General features: G+C 41.7%; 1 protein-coding gene across 2 annotated transcripts in view; it reads left to right on the forward strand.

Moving 5' to 3' along the window:
* grid1a (glutamate receptor, ionotropic, delta 1a) overlaps nt 1–14,729 on the forward strand; it is a 424,695-nt gene that overhangs the window by 232,976 nt on the left and 176,990 nt on the right. For both annotated transcript variants that reach the window (XM_015944768.3, XM_015944767.3), the window contains exon 3: nt 2,726–3,010. In XM_015944768.3, the coding sequence (XP_015800254.3) occupies nt 2,726–3,010 (285 nt within the window). The remainder of the gene's footprint in view (nt 1–2,725; nt 3,011–14,729) is intronic.

The raw sequence follows: 14,729 nt of genomic DNA on the forward strand, positions 1-14,729 counted from the left end.
ATCTATATAAGTTAATCATTTCATTTTTATCTCTTTTTTGAAAGTCAGTATTGTTTTTACATTCTTGATTTCAGTATTTAATTTATTCCACATTTTAACTCCATATATGGACACACAATGTTCCCTTATGAGTATTCTGTGTCTAGGTATATTAAATAATTCATGTCCTTTTAAATCATATTTGCTATGTCTTTTTGTAAAACTTTTGATTAAATCAGCAGGTGTGTACCCTTTGTTTGCAATATACGTACATTTTAAAATATTGTAGTCCACCAGATCATAGAATTTTAGTGTTTTTAATTTTATAAATAATGGATTGGACGGATCTCTGTAGTTGCTCCTCTATTTATAACTTTAACAGTACTGTGGATAACATGGATGTCCAACTCATTAATCAAGATAGTTGAGCTTACACAGCAGCAGTGCAAAGAACTTTAGTTGGGCTCTGTTACAAGCCATCTCCAATGTGTGACTTTATAATGCTTGTTTATTACACGGTGCTTAGCACATAAATGATTGCCTTATTTTTATATTCTCCTCCTTGTTTTATTTTATTTTATTTTTTTTATATTAAACCACCAGTCAAACATAATTATTGCAAATAAAAAAAGAAGCTAACTTTTAAGCCTAATAAAAGCAGCATGAACACATTTTTTTAAGCATGGATTCATATCGAACCAACACCGATCCAGCAGCGTGAAGTTTGTAAGAAAACGTGTTGAAAGGCAGTCTAAGGAACAGGCTGTCTCAGTTTAAAGTGTTATGATGCTTTTATTGTTGCCAGCCGACACATTTAAACTTTACATTGGAGCTGAAGCATCCAACAGATCTGATCCTCTGTCAATCACATAAGAACTCCTTTTTAATGCTGCACCGCTGAAAACGTATTGAGAATGGTGTTGCTTTACATCTCCCCCACACACACCAAAACAGCAACAGCTTTTGCTCAGGAGAAAGCAGCAACAACAAAACAAAAAAAGCGACAAATGATCTTTCCAATTCTGCTGTGAGCCTGCACCTTTCCCCTTTGGTTTTCTATCTCGTTCTTCTTAGACTTTAACTAGAAAAACCAAAGTGCATCTCTTGTTTCCTCTGATGTCTTCTAACTTACTCACCAGCTTCTGTTCTATACGTGTTATTTAGACTTCCGTCGGGCCACATGATTTACAATACCTTTAGCCTTGTGCTTGCAGTCAGCAGATGAAATCGTCATTTGTCTCATTACCAGTCCGTCTTCTCTGCCATACATTCTCACTCTCAGTGTTGCTGCATCAGAGCCCTGCTCCTCCCGGGAGTACAGCCACCTGCTGACCCTACATTTCACACCTCTCTTCTATTTGGAATTTCTTTCCTCCATAGCTACTCTGTATTACACTTATTTCTTAGCTTTTTCACCCAACAAATGAGAATTTGGCATCATGGAAGCCCACCTGTGTGTTTAAACCATTTGCCTTTTGAGTGGACTCTTTTATTGAGCTCCAGTTCAGGGCTTTATGCAAAATCATTTATCTGGAAGGGACTTTTGTTTTGTGCTAAATTTTTACAGACTTTGAAACAAACTTTATAATGAGGCAGTATTATTAAACAAAGGACTTGAAGCATTTAATTGGCGCTATTCACAATTCACTAGCCTGTTTATGCAGTAAACATAAAAAGGTCCGCTGTGAAAGAAATGGTGAGTTGAGTTTTAAAGGCGGTTGCTGGTCCAATGCCAGATTCATAACGATCCCTGTAGCTGAGCATTATGCAGTTTGTAACGGGAATAGAAGTTAAATACTTGAATTGTGTTGGAAGATAAAAAGCTTTGGATTTAATATTCCAGATGTAAAGCTGCACATATTATTAGCATACTTTTTATTTGCACATGCAAAAGGTCCTTCAGTTCAGTTTCTTTGAGTTGTATTTGTACATGAGCCTTGAATCGAATGATTATGCAGTTATTAGTAAAAAAAAAAACTGATGAGTCACCAATGTGACCTCAAGTCCAGCAGCTACTGTTAAAGATTTGACATTGTTGTGATGGAGCAGGCCTGGATGTCAGTTAAACGATTATGCAGAAGATGACATTTTAGGCTTTAAAAGGTATTTGGCTTTTTAAATCCCACCAGACACGCTGACATGTTTGAAAGGGATTTCTAAATAAGGATGTGGGGATTGTAGGAAGTCGACACGGACATTACAAGCATGCATCTGCGGCGTTAATCCCTGTCTGTTTACAGAATTTTGCCAAACATGAAAGCAAATGAGGGACTACAGGTATAATGGGACAGCATTTAGTAAAAACTTGTGCAGGGCATTTGTTGATCAACAATAATCTAGAATTTGGATCATGTTTCCTTTCCTTTTTCACAGTTTCCTTCTGTTTTATTTGGACCTTTTTCTAAGAGCAAGGATTAGACAATGCCCCCCACTGAATCTCTCCTCTGAACATTAGACCCACAACTTCATTTTTTAACCCCCTGTACTTTCTGTAATGTGCCTCCCACATGCAGGGGCTTGATGTAATCCAAAAAACCAACTCTGGTTTAATATCTTGACTAACGTCCTAAAAACCAGAGAAGTTTATTTTAAGTCCACTTTGGAAATGAATGGTTTGGAAAAACTGCAACACAAACACACACACACATCCTTTCATCTTCTTTCTGGTTCTTATTGCCTTAGTTTTCCTGCATTTTCTCTCTGCACTCATGCTCGCTCTCTCTGTGCTTATTCCCCCTCTGTCCAGCATGTGAGTTAATGAACCAGGGGATCCTTGCTCTGGTGACGTCCACAGGCTGTGCAGCCGCAAGTGCCCTGCAGTCTCTGACAGATGCAATGCACATCCCCCACCTTTTCATCCAAAGAAACGGGGATGGCGGACCCCGAACTGCCTGCCAGCTCAACCCCAGCCCAGACGGAGAGAGCTACACGCTGGCTGCCCGTCCGCCTGTTCGAATCAACGACGTCCTGCTCACCCTCATCTCGGAGTTCCGTTGGCAAAAGTTCATCATCTTTTATGAGAGCGACTACGGTGAGTTCAGAGAAATAATCAGTTGATTGCTAAACTTATCTCAAAGGCGTGACAAGTGTAACTCAGGACTCCCATTTAAATGTAAATTCTCCTAAACCTGATCTCCAATGTCAGGCGAGAACAGGTCTCTGCTGAAGGGAAGTTATGTTAAAGCTGAGAATTTATTTTTCACTGAACACACTGAAAAAAGGAGCACATACATTACAAGCACACGTGTAAAAATACATCAAAAAGTGAAAATTGTGAGGAAAAAACAAGATATTGTTGCTGCTTTTACCATTAGTAATTATGAGCCTCCTTCCCTGTGAGAGTTTGTACTCTACTGACGACTCTAAATCTGTTCTTGGATCTGTTTTCACTTCTGTTGTTATTTTTTGTGTGACATCCCTCTGGACCAGAACTTTCCTGGCCCACAATTGACTAGAGGCGCAGTGGATCAAGAAGTTATTGGCAAAGCAAAATGACGACGAGAGTCATTATTGCATTGCCATTCCTCGGATGACTATTTGCATCTGCTTGCTAATCTTTATAGCACTTGGAAGAGTTTAATCTGGAAGAATGTATAAATCTGCAAACATCTAAGCTGTAGCTTTTGAGTAAGCAGGTTTTCAGGGGAAAACCCAACATCTCAACCATCCCTCAAAATCCAGAGTTTTCCCCCTTTCACTAATTTGTTTGTTGAAATCTGTGAAAGGGATGGTCTTATCCTGTACTGAGCTGTAGTGAAGGCTAAGACCGTCCCTGTCCCATAGAGCCTCATACAATTTGAACTGACCAGCATTAAACATTAGCCAATAGCTTTGGGCAGCCTCAAACATATAGATGCGTGAACTTTTAAGGTTTACCTATACTAATGCTGAGTTGGGGACATTTTCTTATGGATAATTAAGTCTTTAAAGTATATAAATAGGAATAAATGGCGTAATGTGAGAATAATACCTGTAAAATGATATGTGTCAGCTCTGTTGGCCAGCTGGAGGTGCGCGTTCATGAATGATAGCCGTAAATACATAGATGGTGACAGCTGCCTTAGCGATACATGTGTCAGCCTGTAGATCAGTGGACCTCAACTGACAGCCCGTGGGCCAGATCCGGCTCACCAGACCTTTCCACCCGGCCCCTCAACTTTATTTGCCCTGTTGCCCCCAATTGGGGGACTTTAAAGTTTAGCAGCAAAATCCATGCCCCAATTGTCAATAATTGTTTACGTTCTCCAAATACAACTAAAACTACAATCAAAACAGTTTGGATGGAAAACAAATCCTTTTTAAATATTAATAAATTAAGATGCAATAATACTTGATTTTAGAAGAGCATCTGACCCTCACAGCCAAACTCTGGCTCTTGAACAAATTTAGTTGCTCTAGATGGTGTCGTCGGACAAGAAATACTTCCGATTGTAGCTTTAATAACTGTAAGTTTAGAAAACATGGCACATCTCAAAACATGGCACATCTCTTTGTGGTATGGCATGTTATTTCATGATTACAGTTACCTGCCCTTGGAATAGTTTCTGACAATGACATCTTTGTAAAAAGTGCAACTGCAGTATTTGGTTGGATCAATAGAAGGTACACCATGGAAGAACACTTGTCTGCTCTTTTACTTTCTTCTCTCTTTGTTTTCTGACTGTGAGACCCCCCAACCACCCCCCACCCCACCCCCATAACCTGTCACGTGAGTCAGGTTAACAAGTGTTTGACTGTCTGTCTTGATATAGACTTATACAGTCGTTGCTTTTTGCCCCTTTTCCTTCTTCTGCCTGTTGAGCTGTCAGTCACAACAGACCTGTGTGTGTGTGTGTGTGTGTGTGTGTGTGTGTGTGTGTGTGTGTGTGTGTGTGTGTGTGTGTGTTCTTGACTAAGTAAATGTCTGATGGCCTAATTAACTGTCTGTCCTGCTAGTCAGCTGTCTTTCTGCTCTGCCATCTATAGATCAATATATTTGTCAGCACTTTTTCAGCCGTTTAATTCAATGTCTCCAGTCTACCCTAGTCACACTATAAATTGAACTGCCAGTTTTCTTAAATGGCCCAGACTTGAATTGATGTCCACTGAGATACTTTACCTAGAAGAAAATATTTTTGTTGATTTTCATTTAAAATAAAAATAAATAAAAAAAACTGTCGGGTAAATTTAATTTTGAGTCCTTTTTATTTTATTAGTTTTTTAATTGCCTTTTTTATCAATGTCAACTAGGTGCCGAGTCCTGCTAATGTCTTTTCAGAAAGATTCACATTTTCGCTCAGGTTTTTTATTTCAAAAGCACAATAAAAGAATTCAAAGGCGTGCAACACTGAAAACCCCATTTTCAAATAATTAATTCTGATGATAATCGGTCACTCTAAGTTTTTCATGCAGGCTAAACATGAAAATAGTCTCCTACACCTATTTCCTGTCATTTAACATGTATGGACTCACCCATCTTGACTCATGACGAGGAAGGCCGTTGTTGGTTTAGTGTTCAATAAACAGTAGAGAATGTCTCAACCTGTAGAAGCTAGTTAGCATTAGCAACTCCACCATGTGGCAAAACTCCTTCAGGCTTGTGTTATTTGTGGGGATAAAACATTGCAAAGCAAAGAGAGTCAGTGGTAGAGATGCATTGCTGCTAGCCAAATATCGGTAAATAAGACTCCAAACCTTGCCATCTGAAGCTGCTTTCTCCTCTGGCTGAAATCTCTGCGCTGAAACAGGCACAGCGGCCCTTGTTTCCCTAGAGTACAACTTACAAGGCATTCTTTCCTAATACAGACTACTGCTAATATATTAAAATATGACTGAAGATACCCTTTAAACACTGAGACTACCTTATTTTACAGAAACCTGCTAATGGGTGGCTCGGTTTTTATTCTAGAAAATTGTTCCGATTTTCAGGTCATTAGTCGCATTTTCAAAAACCTTTATGGGCCCATTTGAAGAGGTTAATGGAAGACGCTAAATATGGAAGATCATGGATTATCACTAGAACGATCAACTGTTCTTGCCTCTAAAGAACAAAGATTAGATTAATGACATGAAACAAAAATGTGTCAAAGTCTAAATTATTTCTGAGTCCCTTTTCAAATTTAATGAGTAATTGGTTAATTTGGACTGTTTATTTCAATTGCCAAGAGTCTACATCGGGGTGTCAAACTCAAATTCACACTGGGCCGAAATGATAATCTGGGACGAAGTTGCGGGACAAACTTAATATTTTTTTTATAAAAAGTGACGGCAAATTAGCACATTTTCTTTGTCAACATATATGCAATTTTGAACCTTTACATTTGGAAACAAACATATTTATGCATTAACACTGAATGTGGAATAACCAAATTACACACGAGCAAGTCAATTTTAAATACAACACATCAGTGGTATTCATTTCTTGTGGTATATTCAGCCCTGTTGTTTATTCATTTTTCTTATTTTTTATTCTCCTTTTTTTCTCCTGTAATAAGTGTCATGGCTGCTGTAACATCTAGCCAGGGCCGGATTATCATTGCAGGGCAATGCTGAGATTCAATAGCCATCAGTGACAGTGCACTGAGGTGCTGTTGAGTTTGTGTTGTTCTCAGTTCATTTTTTATTCTTGCTATTTGTGAAAATCATCATTCCTCTTCACAATTTGGTAGAGTTAGAAAAATCTGCAGGGCCACAAACACCTTAGGGAAGATGGACTGTAGACTGTTTTTTAGCCTGACAAAGATCCTGGTTCTACTGATATGACACAACATCTATGTGGACTCTTTGGGGATTATTTAGAGCTGAGAGGCGCTGAGCTCTGATCATTGATGCGCTCCAGGCAGATGCGTCCTGAGCACGGCCACAGTAACATTATCAAAGTGTCGCCACCTCGAAAACAAATTTAACACGCAATCGTTTATGCCGCCTCATATTGTTTCATGAGTTCACCTCACCGGTGCGGTCAGCGCACGGCACGTACAGTTAAACTGCTGATGCACTCCGCTATTTTTGTGGTCGGTAGATCTTTTAGAACTGCAGTTCAAAGGTAACTCATAAGGTGAATATATATGAAGTCAGGTAGCAGTTTTTCTTTAGGATTGAGAGGAGATGCAGGAAGATAATAAACAGAGACGGGACAGAAAAATAGTCAAATAAAAACAAGTTAGTTTTTGTACCTGGTGGTTGCAACAAACAGACAACATTGAAGGTAATCAGAAGTGAGGAACAGAAAATGAAATAATTATTTTAATGTTTAGAGCAGCAGCAACTCTGAGAGGCTGCAGGCGCACCAGTGAGTTTATGGCCACTGCGCAGGGGGAGGGGGGAGAGGGCTGAAGCAGGAACAGTAAAGATGCAAAAACTACCATTGTTAAAAGAAATGTGTGGTAACTTAGAAAATGTGGGTGCAATTTTAATTACTTGTCAACTTTTTTCTCCAACGTTAAGACTGCTGCTGCAAAATAAAAAATCAATAAATAAAAAACTGCTGCTCACGTGGGCCCCCTTGCAGCTGTGGGCCCCTGGGCCTGTGCCCAGTTTGCCCGTATTATAATCCGGCCTTGCAGACCATCAATTTGTGAAGGGCTGGAAATGAAAATGTTGTTAAATTCCTCTGAGATGCTTAAAACAGTAAAAAAGGAACAGTTGATTTAAAAGTTTCTACAGCGAGATTAATGCGAGTGAATTAGGTGCAACAACAGAAAATGTGTGTTTTAGTGTGCTTATGTGCTACAATAACTCAGAAACGTCTCAGTACAGATAAATCAGATCAATTTTAGCGAGCAACAAACACAGAACAGCTACACAGAGTGCAACACTTAAATCAGGAAGATTAAACTAAAACGCCTTATGGCAGGAAGTGATTATTCAATTCAGTTCAGTTCAAGTTTATTTATATAGTGCCAAATCACAAGAGTCATTTCAAGGCACTTCACATAGCATATCCACAACCTGATGACCCAGAAAAATAGTTAGTTCACATTCAAATCTTTGGTTTTTAACCACGCTTCCTCTATTGCCAGAGAATAACTGCCGTAGTAAGTGCTCCCTACCATGAAACACCCAAGAGTGTTAAAATCAGACATTCCTTGTCATCTAGAATCTTCTGGTGCTGATCCGTAATTAACAACAACCATGAAACTTACAAAATAGCAGTGAGAAAAACATATTAGTGATTCAAAAATGGACTGCGGTAACCAAATTTGACCACAGATTGTCACATTCTTACAGATTGTACCTTTAAATTGAGAAAATAGGTTACAAATTTACTGTTGTTTTCATTCCATCATTTTTCAGCATCAAGCTATCATCTAAAGTCAGAGATTACACAGTCAATCCTAATCATTTTGACTGTCAGAAGCAATGATGAACAGGAATCCATCAAGTCAACAATGCAACTCTGATGCTGGTAGGACTTTAGTTCACTTCTAGGAGATTTAAAGTTTGGCAAACCAGAAATTTCTGTTATTTATAAGTTATGACAAAAGCACAGGCAGGTAGAAATAGAAACAAAAAAGGGAGAAGCTTTGCTCAAATTACAAAAATAAAAATAAAAACTCATTAATTTAGTTACTTTACACTATGTCTATGTGAGTCGCAACTTTGACAATGTTTTTCTTTGTCTTTACAAATCCTATCATAATTAAAGCTACATAAACACTTTACACAGCACATCGATAACAATGCTGTCAAGAAGCAGAGTTGTAGACTTCAATTGCATGACTTGACTCAATGCCAGAGTTTGAATCAAACTCTCTGATCTCATTAAAACCAGTCCTCTCTTCAGCTCTCTGTGTTCAGTTAGATGAGAAAAAGACACAAAGCTGTAGAATTTAATGAATGTCTGTTTCATAGTAATGCAACTGCTGCCTAATCATTTATAACTAAAATGTATTCTTTTAAAAAGAAACGTTGGTATCACTTTACAGATGGATAATAATGTGGTAATAGTGTAAGATCAATGGTTATAACTAGAGGTGCACGATATATCGGCATCAATATCGGTATCGGACGATGTTAGTCATTTTTTTAACATTTCGGTATCAGTCCGATGAGTAAAACTGGGCTGATATTAACAACCAACATTTTTTCCATCTTGGTGGTGGTGATGATGTGTAATTGTTTAGTCACATGACAGTGATGGTAATCATCTCAGAAGTGTAATTGTGTGTGGTATGTGTATATAATAACACACACACACACACACTAGTGGTGTGCATCTCTACCTGCCTCACGATTTGATCCGATTATCTGCCAAAAGATTTGATTTGAGTCTGAAATGCATCACGATTCATCACACAAAATTTTTCATTACTTAATAAAAGCAGTAGAATGGTTTTCAATTTCTTTTTTTATTTCGATATCCCTGAAAAACAGAACGTACATCTATTCACTATAGTGAGCAACAATTTTTAAAGTGTGCTGCCTGTAATTACTTAAATAAAATAAGAAATATTGTTTTCTGTAGAGTATCCTTTAGATATAATACTATTGAACTTAAAAATAGTAAACAACTACTGTGTTAAGTGAATCTTTCACATCCAGGATCCCAACCAAGATGGCGCCGAGGAAGGACGCCCTGGTGCTAATGTGCGTCGTGTTTTGTTTGTTTTTGTCTGCAAATTGTGTGTCAGCGAGCTCTTACACCCGTGAAAAGCTTCTAAACGTCAGAAAATCAACGCCGACGGACCTACTTCCAGTTTTTTTAGTGGGTGTGGCGGATTTGGTCCACTTTTTAATTAAGAAAGTGAGACGCCGTAGGAGAGGGAAACGTGCGGGAGTGCTCGTGCGTCTACGAAGACGCGGCTCACGTACGCCCTTACCTGGGATCTTCCTCTCCAATGTCCGCTCACTTAGCAACAAGACGGATGAACTGGCGTTGCTGATGAGACGAAACAGAGACTTTTCTTCCTCTTCTGTCTTACGCTTCACGGAGACGTGGCTCAACGAGCGAGCAGACCCCGGATTGTGCGCTCCATTTGGAGGGATTCCAGCTCCTCCGCGCAGACAGACAGCGAGTCTTGTCCGGAGGAAAGACAAAAGGTGGAGGTGTCTGCTTCTACATCAACAATGCCTGGTGTTCGGATGTGACTGTGATCTCCCAGTACTGCTCTCCTGCTCTGGAATTCCTCTTCATAAACTGTAAGCCGTTCTACTCCCCGCATGAGTTCGCTTCATTCATTCTGGCCGCTGTTTACATCCCGCCAAGCGCGGACGTGCACGAGGCTCAGCGTGCACTCGCGGAGCCGATCCTAAGTGTGGAACAGACCTTTCCGGACTCTCTAGTTATTATCCTCAGTGACTTTAACAAGGGAAATCTGAGCCAGGAATTACCGAAGTACAGACAGTAATGCCCAACAAGAGAGCAGAACACGCTGGACCACTGCTACACCACAGTCAGTGGAGCTTATCGAGCCGTGCAGCGAGCTGCTCTCAGCTTCTCAGACCACGCCATGATTCACCTCATCCCCTCATATAGGCAGATGCTGAAGCTCTCCAAACCTGCAGTGAGAACTTCTAAGAAGTGGACCTGTGATGCTGTGGAGGAGCTTCGCATGTGTCTGGACACAACAGACTGGAACATGTTTGGATCTGCCACAGACAACTTGGATGAATATACAGACACTGTGATGTCATACATAAAATTCTGTGAGGACAGCATTATTCCAACAAAAACCAGGGTCACTTTTAACAATGATAAGCCCTGGTTCACACCCAAACTGAGACAGCTGAGGAGGGAGAAAGAAGCAGCCCACAGAGCCAAGGACAGAGAAAGCTACAAGGGCGCTAAGTACCAGTTCTCAAAAGAGTTGAAGAAGGCGAGATCCCGGTACAATATTCGTCTAAAGGAGCAGTTATGTGACAATGACACCACCTCTGTCTGGAGAGGGCTCAGGCAAATCACCAACTACAAGTCTAGGGCCCAACATGCTGCTGACGATCTACAACTGGCTGAACAACTTAACTCCTTTTATGCAAGGTTTGAAATGCAACACCCATCCCCCACACCCCCTACTGCACAGGTTTCTTCAGCCACTCTGGTGTCACATGCCTCCCCCACCACCTTCACCACTGTGAATAGTACAGTTCCCGCTGACCACCCCTCCCCCTCCACTGCCTTCTCAGTGACAGAAGAGGATGTGCTCAGGGTTTTCCGTAAGCAAAACCCATGGAAATCCCCGGGCCCGGACGGTGTCTCCCCCGCTACCCTGAGACACTGCGCAGAGGTATTGTGTCCAATCTTCACGGACATCTTTAACATCTCCTTGGAGTCCTGCCATGTTCCAGCCTGCTTTAAGCTGTCCACCATTGTCCCTGTCCCTAAGAAACCCCATATCACTGGACTGAATGATTACAGGCCTGTGGCGCTGACGTCTGTAGTCATGAAGTCTTTTGAACGCCTGGTCCTCCTCATCTCAAGTCCTTCAACTCCCCCCTCCTGGACCCTCTGCAGTTCGCATACAGAGCTAATAGGTCTGTAGACGACGCCATCAACCTGGCCCTCCACTTCATCCTGCAGCACCTGGACTCCCCGGAAACCTACGCTAGGATCCTGTTTGTGGACTTCAGCTCGGCGTTCAACACCATCCTCCCTGCTCTGCTCCAGGACAAGCTGTCCATGCTCAACATACTCAACTCCACCTGCAGGTGGATCATTGACTTCCTGACAGACTGTAGGCAGTGCGTGCGGCTGGGGAAGAATGTTTCCACCACTAAGACAATTAGCACAGGATCTCCACAGGGCTGTGTACTTTCTCCTCTGCTCTTCTCCCTGTACACAAACTGCTGCACCTTGAGCCATGACTCTGTTAAACTGATCAAGTTTGCGGATGACACCACCCTCATTGGGCTCATCTCTGACGGTGATGAGTCCGCCTATAGGAGGGAGGTGGAACGGCTGGTGTACTGGTGCAGCAGCAACAACCGGGAGCTCAATGCTCAGAAGACCGTGGAGATGATTGTGGACTTCAGGAAAGTAACAGCCCCATCTCTCCCCCTCGTCCTGACGGACACCCCTGTCACCACTGTGGACTCCCGCTTCCTCGGAACCACCATCACACATGACCTTAGGTGGGAGCCATCCATCAGCTCCCTGCTCAAAAAGGCCCAGCAGAGGATGTACTTTCTGCGGCAGTTGAAAAAGGCCAAGCTGCCGGCCCAGATGATGGTGCAGTTTTACACGGCCATCATTGAGTCCATCCTCACCTCCTACATCGCTGTGTGGTACGCTGGAGCCACAGTGAGGGACAAACATAGACTGCAGCGCATTGTGCGCTCTGCTGAGAAGGTGATTGGCTGCAGCCTTCCATCTCTCCAGGACCTATACGTCTCCAGAACTCGGGGGCGTGCAGGTCGGATAGCAGCTGACCCTTCGCACCCGGGTCACAGACTTTTTGAGCCGCTTCCCTCAGGCAGGAGGTTACGGTCCATCCGGACCAGAACCTCCCGCCATAAGAACAGCTTCTTTCCATCTGCCGTTAGACTTGTGAATAGCTTATAAACACACAACCATGCTCGTCTTCTGTACTCGACACAAAGTCACGTTATCGGCCATGTTACCATTACCTGCCATTTTTTATAGCTGAAAGATTTATTCTAGTTTTTTTTATTATATTTTATTCTATTTTTAATATTATTATTCATGTTATATGTAGCACATTAATACCGAAGCAAGTTCCTAGTTTGTGAATTGTTTGTTCACTGACAATGGCAATAAACCTGATTCTGATTCTGATTCAGAAAACCGAAATTAGCCCAGACATCCGATTTAGATGTAACGGGTGCATCTTTGATTACTGGTAATGTTCACCCTCTATCCCCGTCCGCCATTTCTGTTTTAAATTGGCGCTAGGGCAACGCAGTGCGCATGTCATTGCAACTCTGCCCCTGGAAGTAGTTGTAAAACCTCAAAACTTTATTGTCCTCGCGTGTCCAGAACATAGACATAGGGAGAAAATCTCATAATGTCACGTTGCTGCATCGATGCAGAATCATGCACGGCTGAATCGCGATGCATCTTAGAATCGATCATTTTTCCCACCTCTAACACACACACACACTGTGCGTGTATATATGTGTATATATATATATATATATATATATATATATATATATATATATGTATATATATATCCATCCATCCATTTTCATCTGCTTATCCGGAGTCGGGTCGCGCCCAAGGTGAGAGGCCCAGACTTCCCTCTCCTCAGCCACTTGGGCCAGCTCCTCCGGGGGAATCCCAAGGCGTTCCATGGCCAGGTGAGAAACATAGTCCCTCCACCGTGTCCTGGGTCTACCTTTAGGTCTCCTCCCGGTTGGACGTGCTCGGAAAACCTCACCAGGTAGGCGTCCAGGAGGTATCCTGACCAGATGCCCGGGCCACCTCAACTGGCTCCTCTCGATGTGGAGGAGCAGCGGGTCTACTCCGAGCCCCTCCCGAATGACTGAGCTTCTCGCCCTATCTCTAAGGGAGAGCCCAGCCACTCTTCGGAGAAAACTCATTTTGGCCGCTTGTATCTGCGATCTCGTTCTTTCGGTCACTACCCAAAGCTCATGGCCATAGGTGAGGGTAGGAATGTGGATCGACCGGTAAATCGCGAGCTTCGCCTTCTGACTCAGCTCTCTCTTCACCACGACAGACCGGTACAACGCCCGCATCACTGCAGATGCAGCACCAATCCGCCGATCGATCCCAAGCTCCAGTTTTCCTTCACTCATGAACAAGACCCCGAGATACTTAAACTCCTCCACTTGGGGCAGGACCTCATCCCTGTCCTGGAGAAGGCATTCTACCCTTTTCCGAATCAAGATCATGGTCTCAGATTTAGACGAGCTAATTCTCTTATCTCTCTCTCTCTTTCTCTCTCTCTCTTATATATATATATATATATATATATATATATATATATATATATATATATATATATATAAACATAACTAACAACTAGGTTATATCTAGGTAATACTATGTCCTTTCCTCAACATGTTACAATTAAATAACATAGTAAAACCTTCAGATAAATTATTTTAAAATAGTTGTATTACTGCAGTCATTATTATCACAGCAATAAACAATAACAGGTCATATCTTTGGTTTGCTGATGAAACTTGGTCATATTTCAGTTACAGTGTTTGTTGGACTCTAATAGCGCCGACGATGGCAGGAAATGAGTCTGTCTTCTTTTTTCTGCTAAAATCAGATTTGCTGATCGACTGTGACGATTACAAGCCGCCATGCTTATCTACTGCAGGAGCATCAGAGCACTGAGTTTGTCACTCTGTCTAATATACACACTTATCTACACGAAAGATTCTCACTGAGATTGGAAAAAAATATAATCTTTCCTCCCCTAAATCTTATACTCATAACAGACTGAAATACACAGTGAAAACTGGAACAGCCTCTAAAACTCTACGGTTGCTTTAATGAAGATATAAGACTTTATGAAGACTGTGTGATTCTTGCATGATGGATTTCTCAGTGTGGCGTTTTTGTTCTGCCAGTCCACATAAGGAAATGTGAGGTAAACAGAAGATCCTTAGAGCAAAAACATCACCAAATGTCCAAATAAGACACAAGTTAAGGATTTTCCATTTTAGCTTCAGAATGGTGTGAGAGGAAACCTAAATCCACATTAGGAGCATGCGGGGTGAGATACTGAAGCTTTAAAAACTATCTTCTCTGACCTCGAGGGCAAAGTATTACTTAGCGTAATGGAGCATGTCAGGGGAGCCAATTCGCTCCAGTTTCATCAGTTTCAGCCCAGTCGCCC

Source organism: Nothobranchius furzeri, chromosome 12 (genome assembly GCF_043380555.1).
Source record: "Nothobranchius furzeri strain GRZ-AD chromosome 12, NfurGRZ-RIMD1, whole genome shotgun sequence".
Taxonomy (NCBI): domain Eukaryota; kingdom Metazoa; phylum Chordata; class Actinopteri; order Cyprinodontiformes; family Nothobranchiidae; genus Nothobranchius; species Nothobranchius furzeri.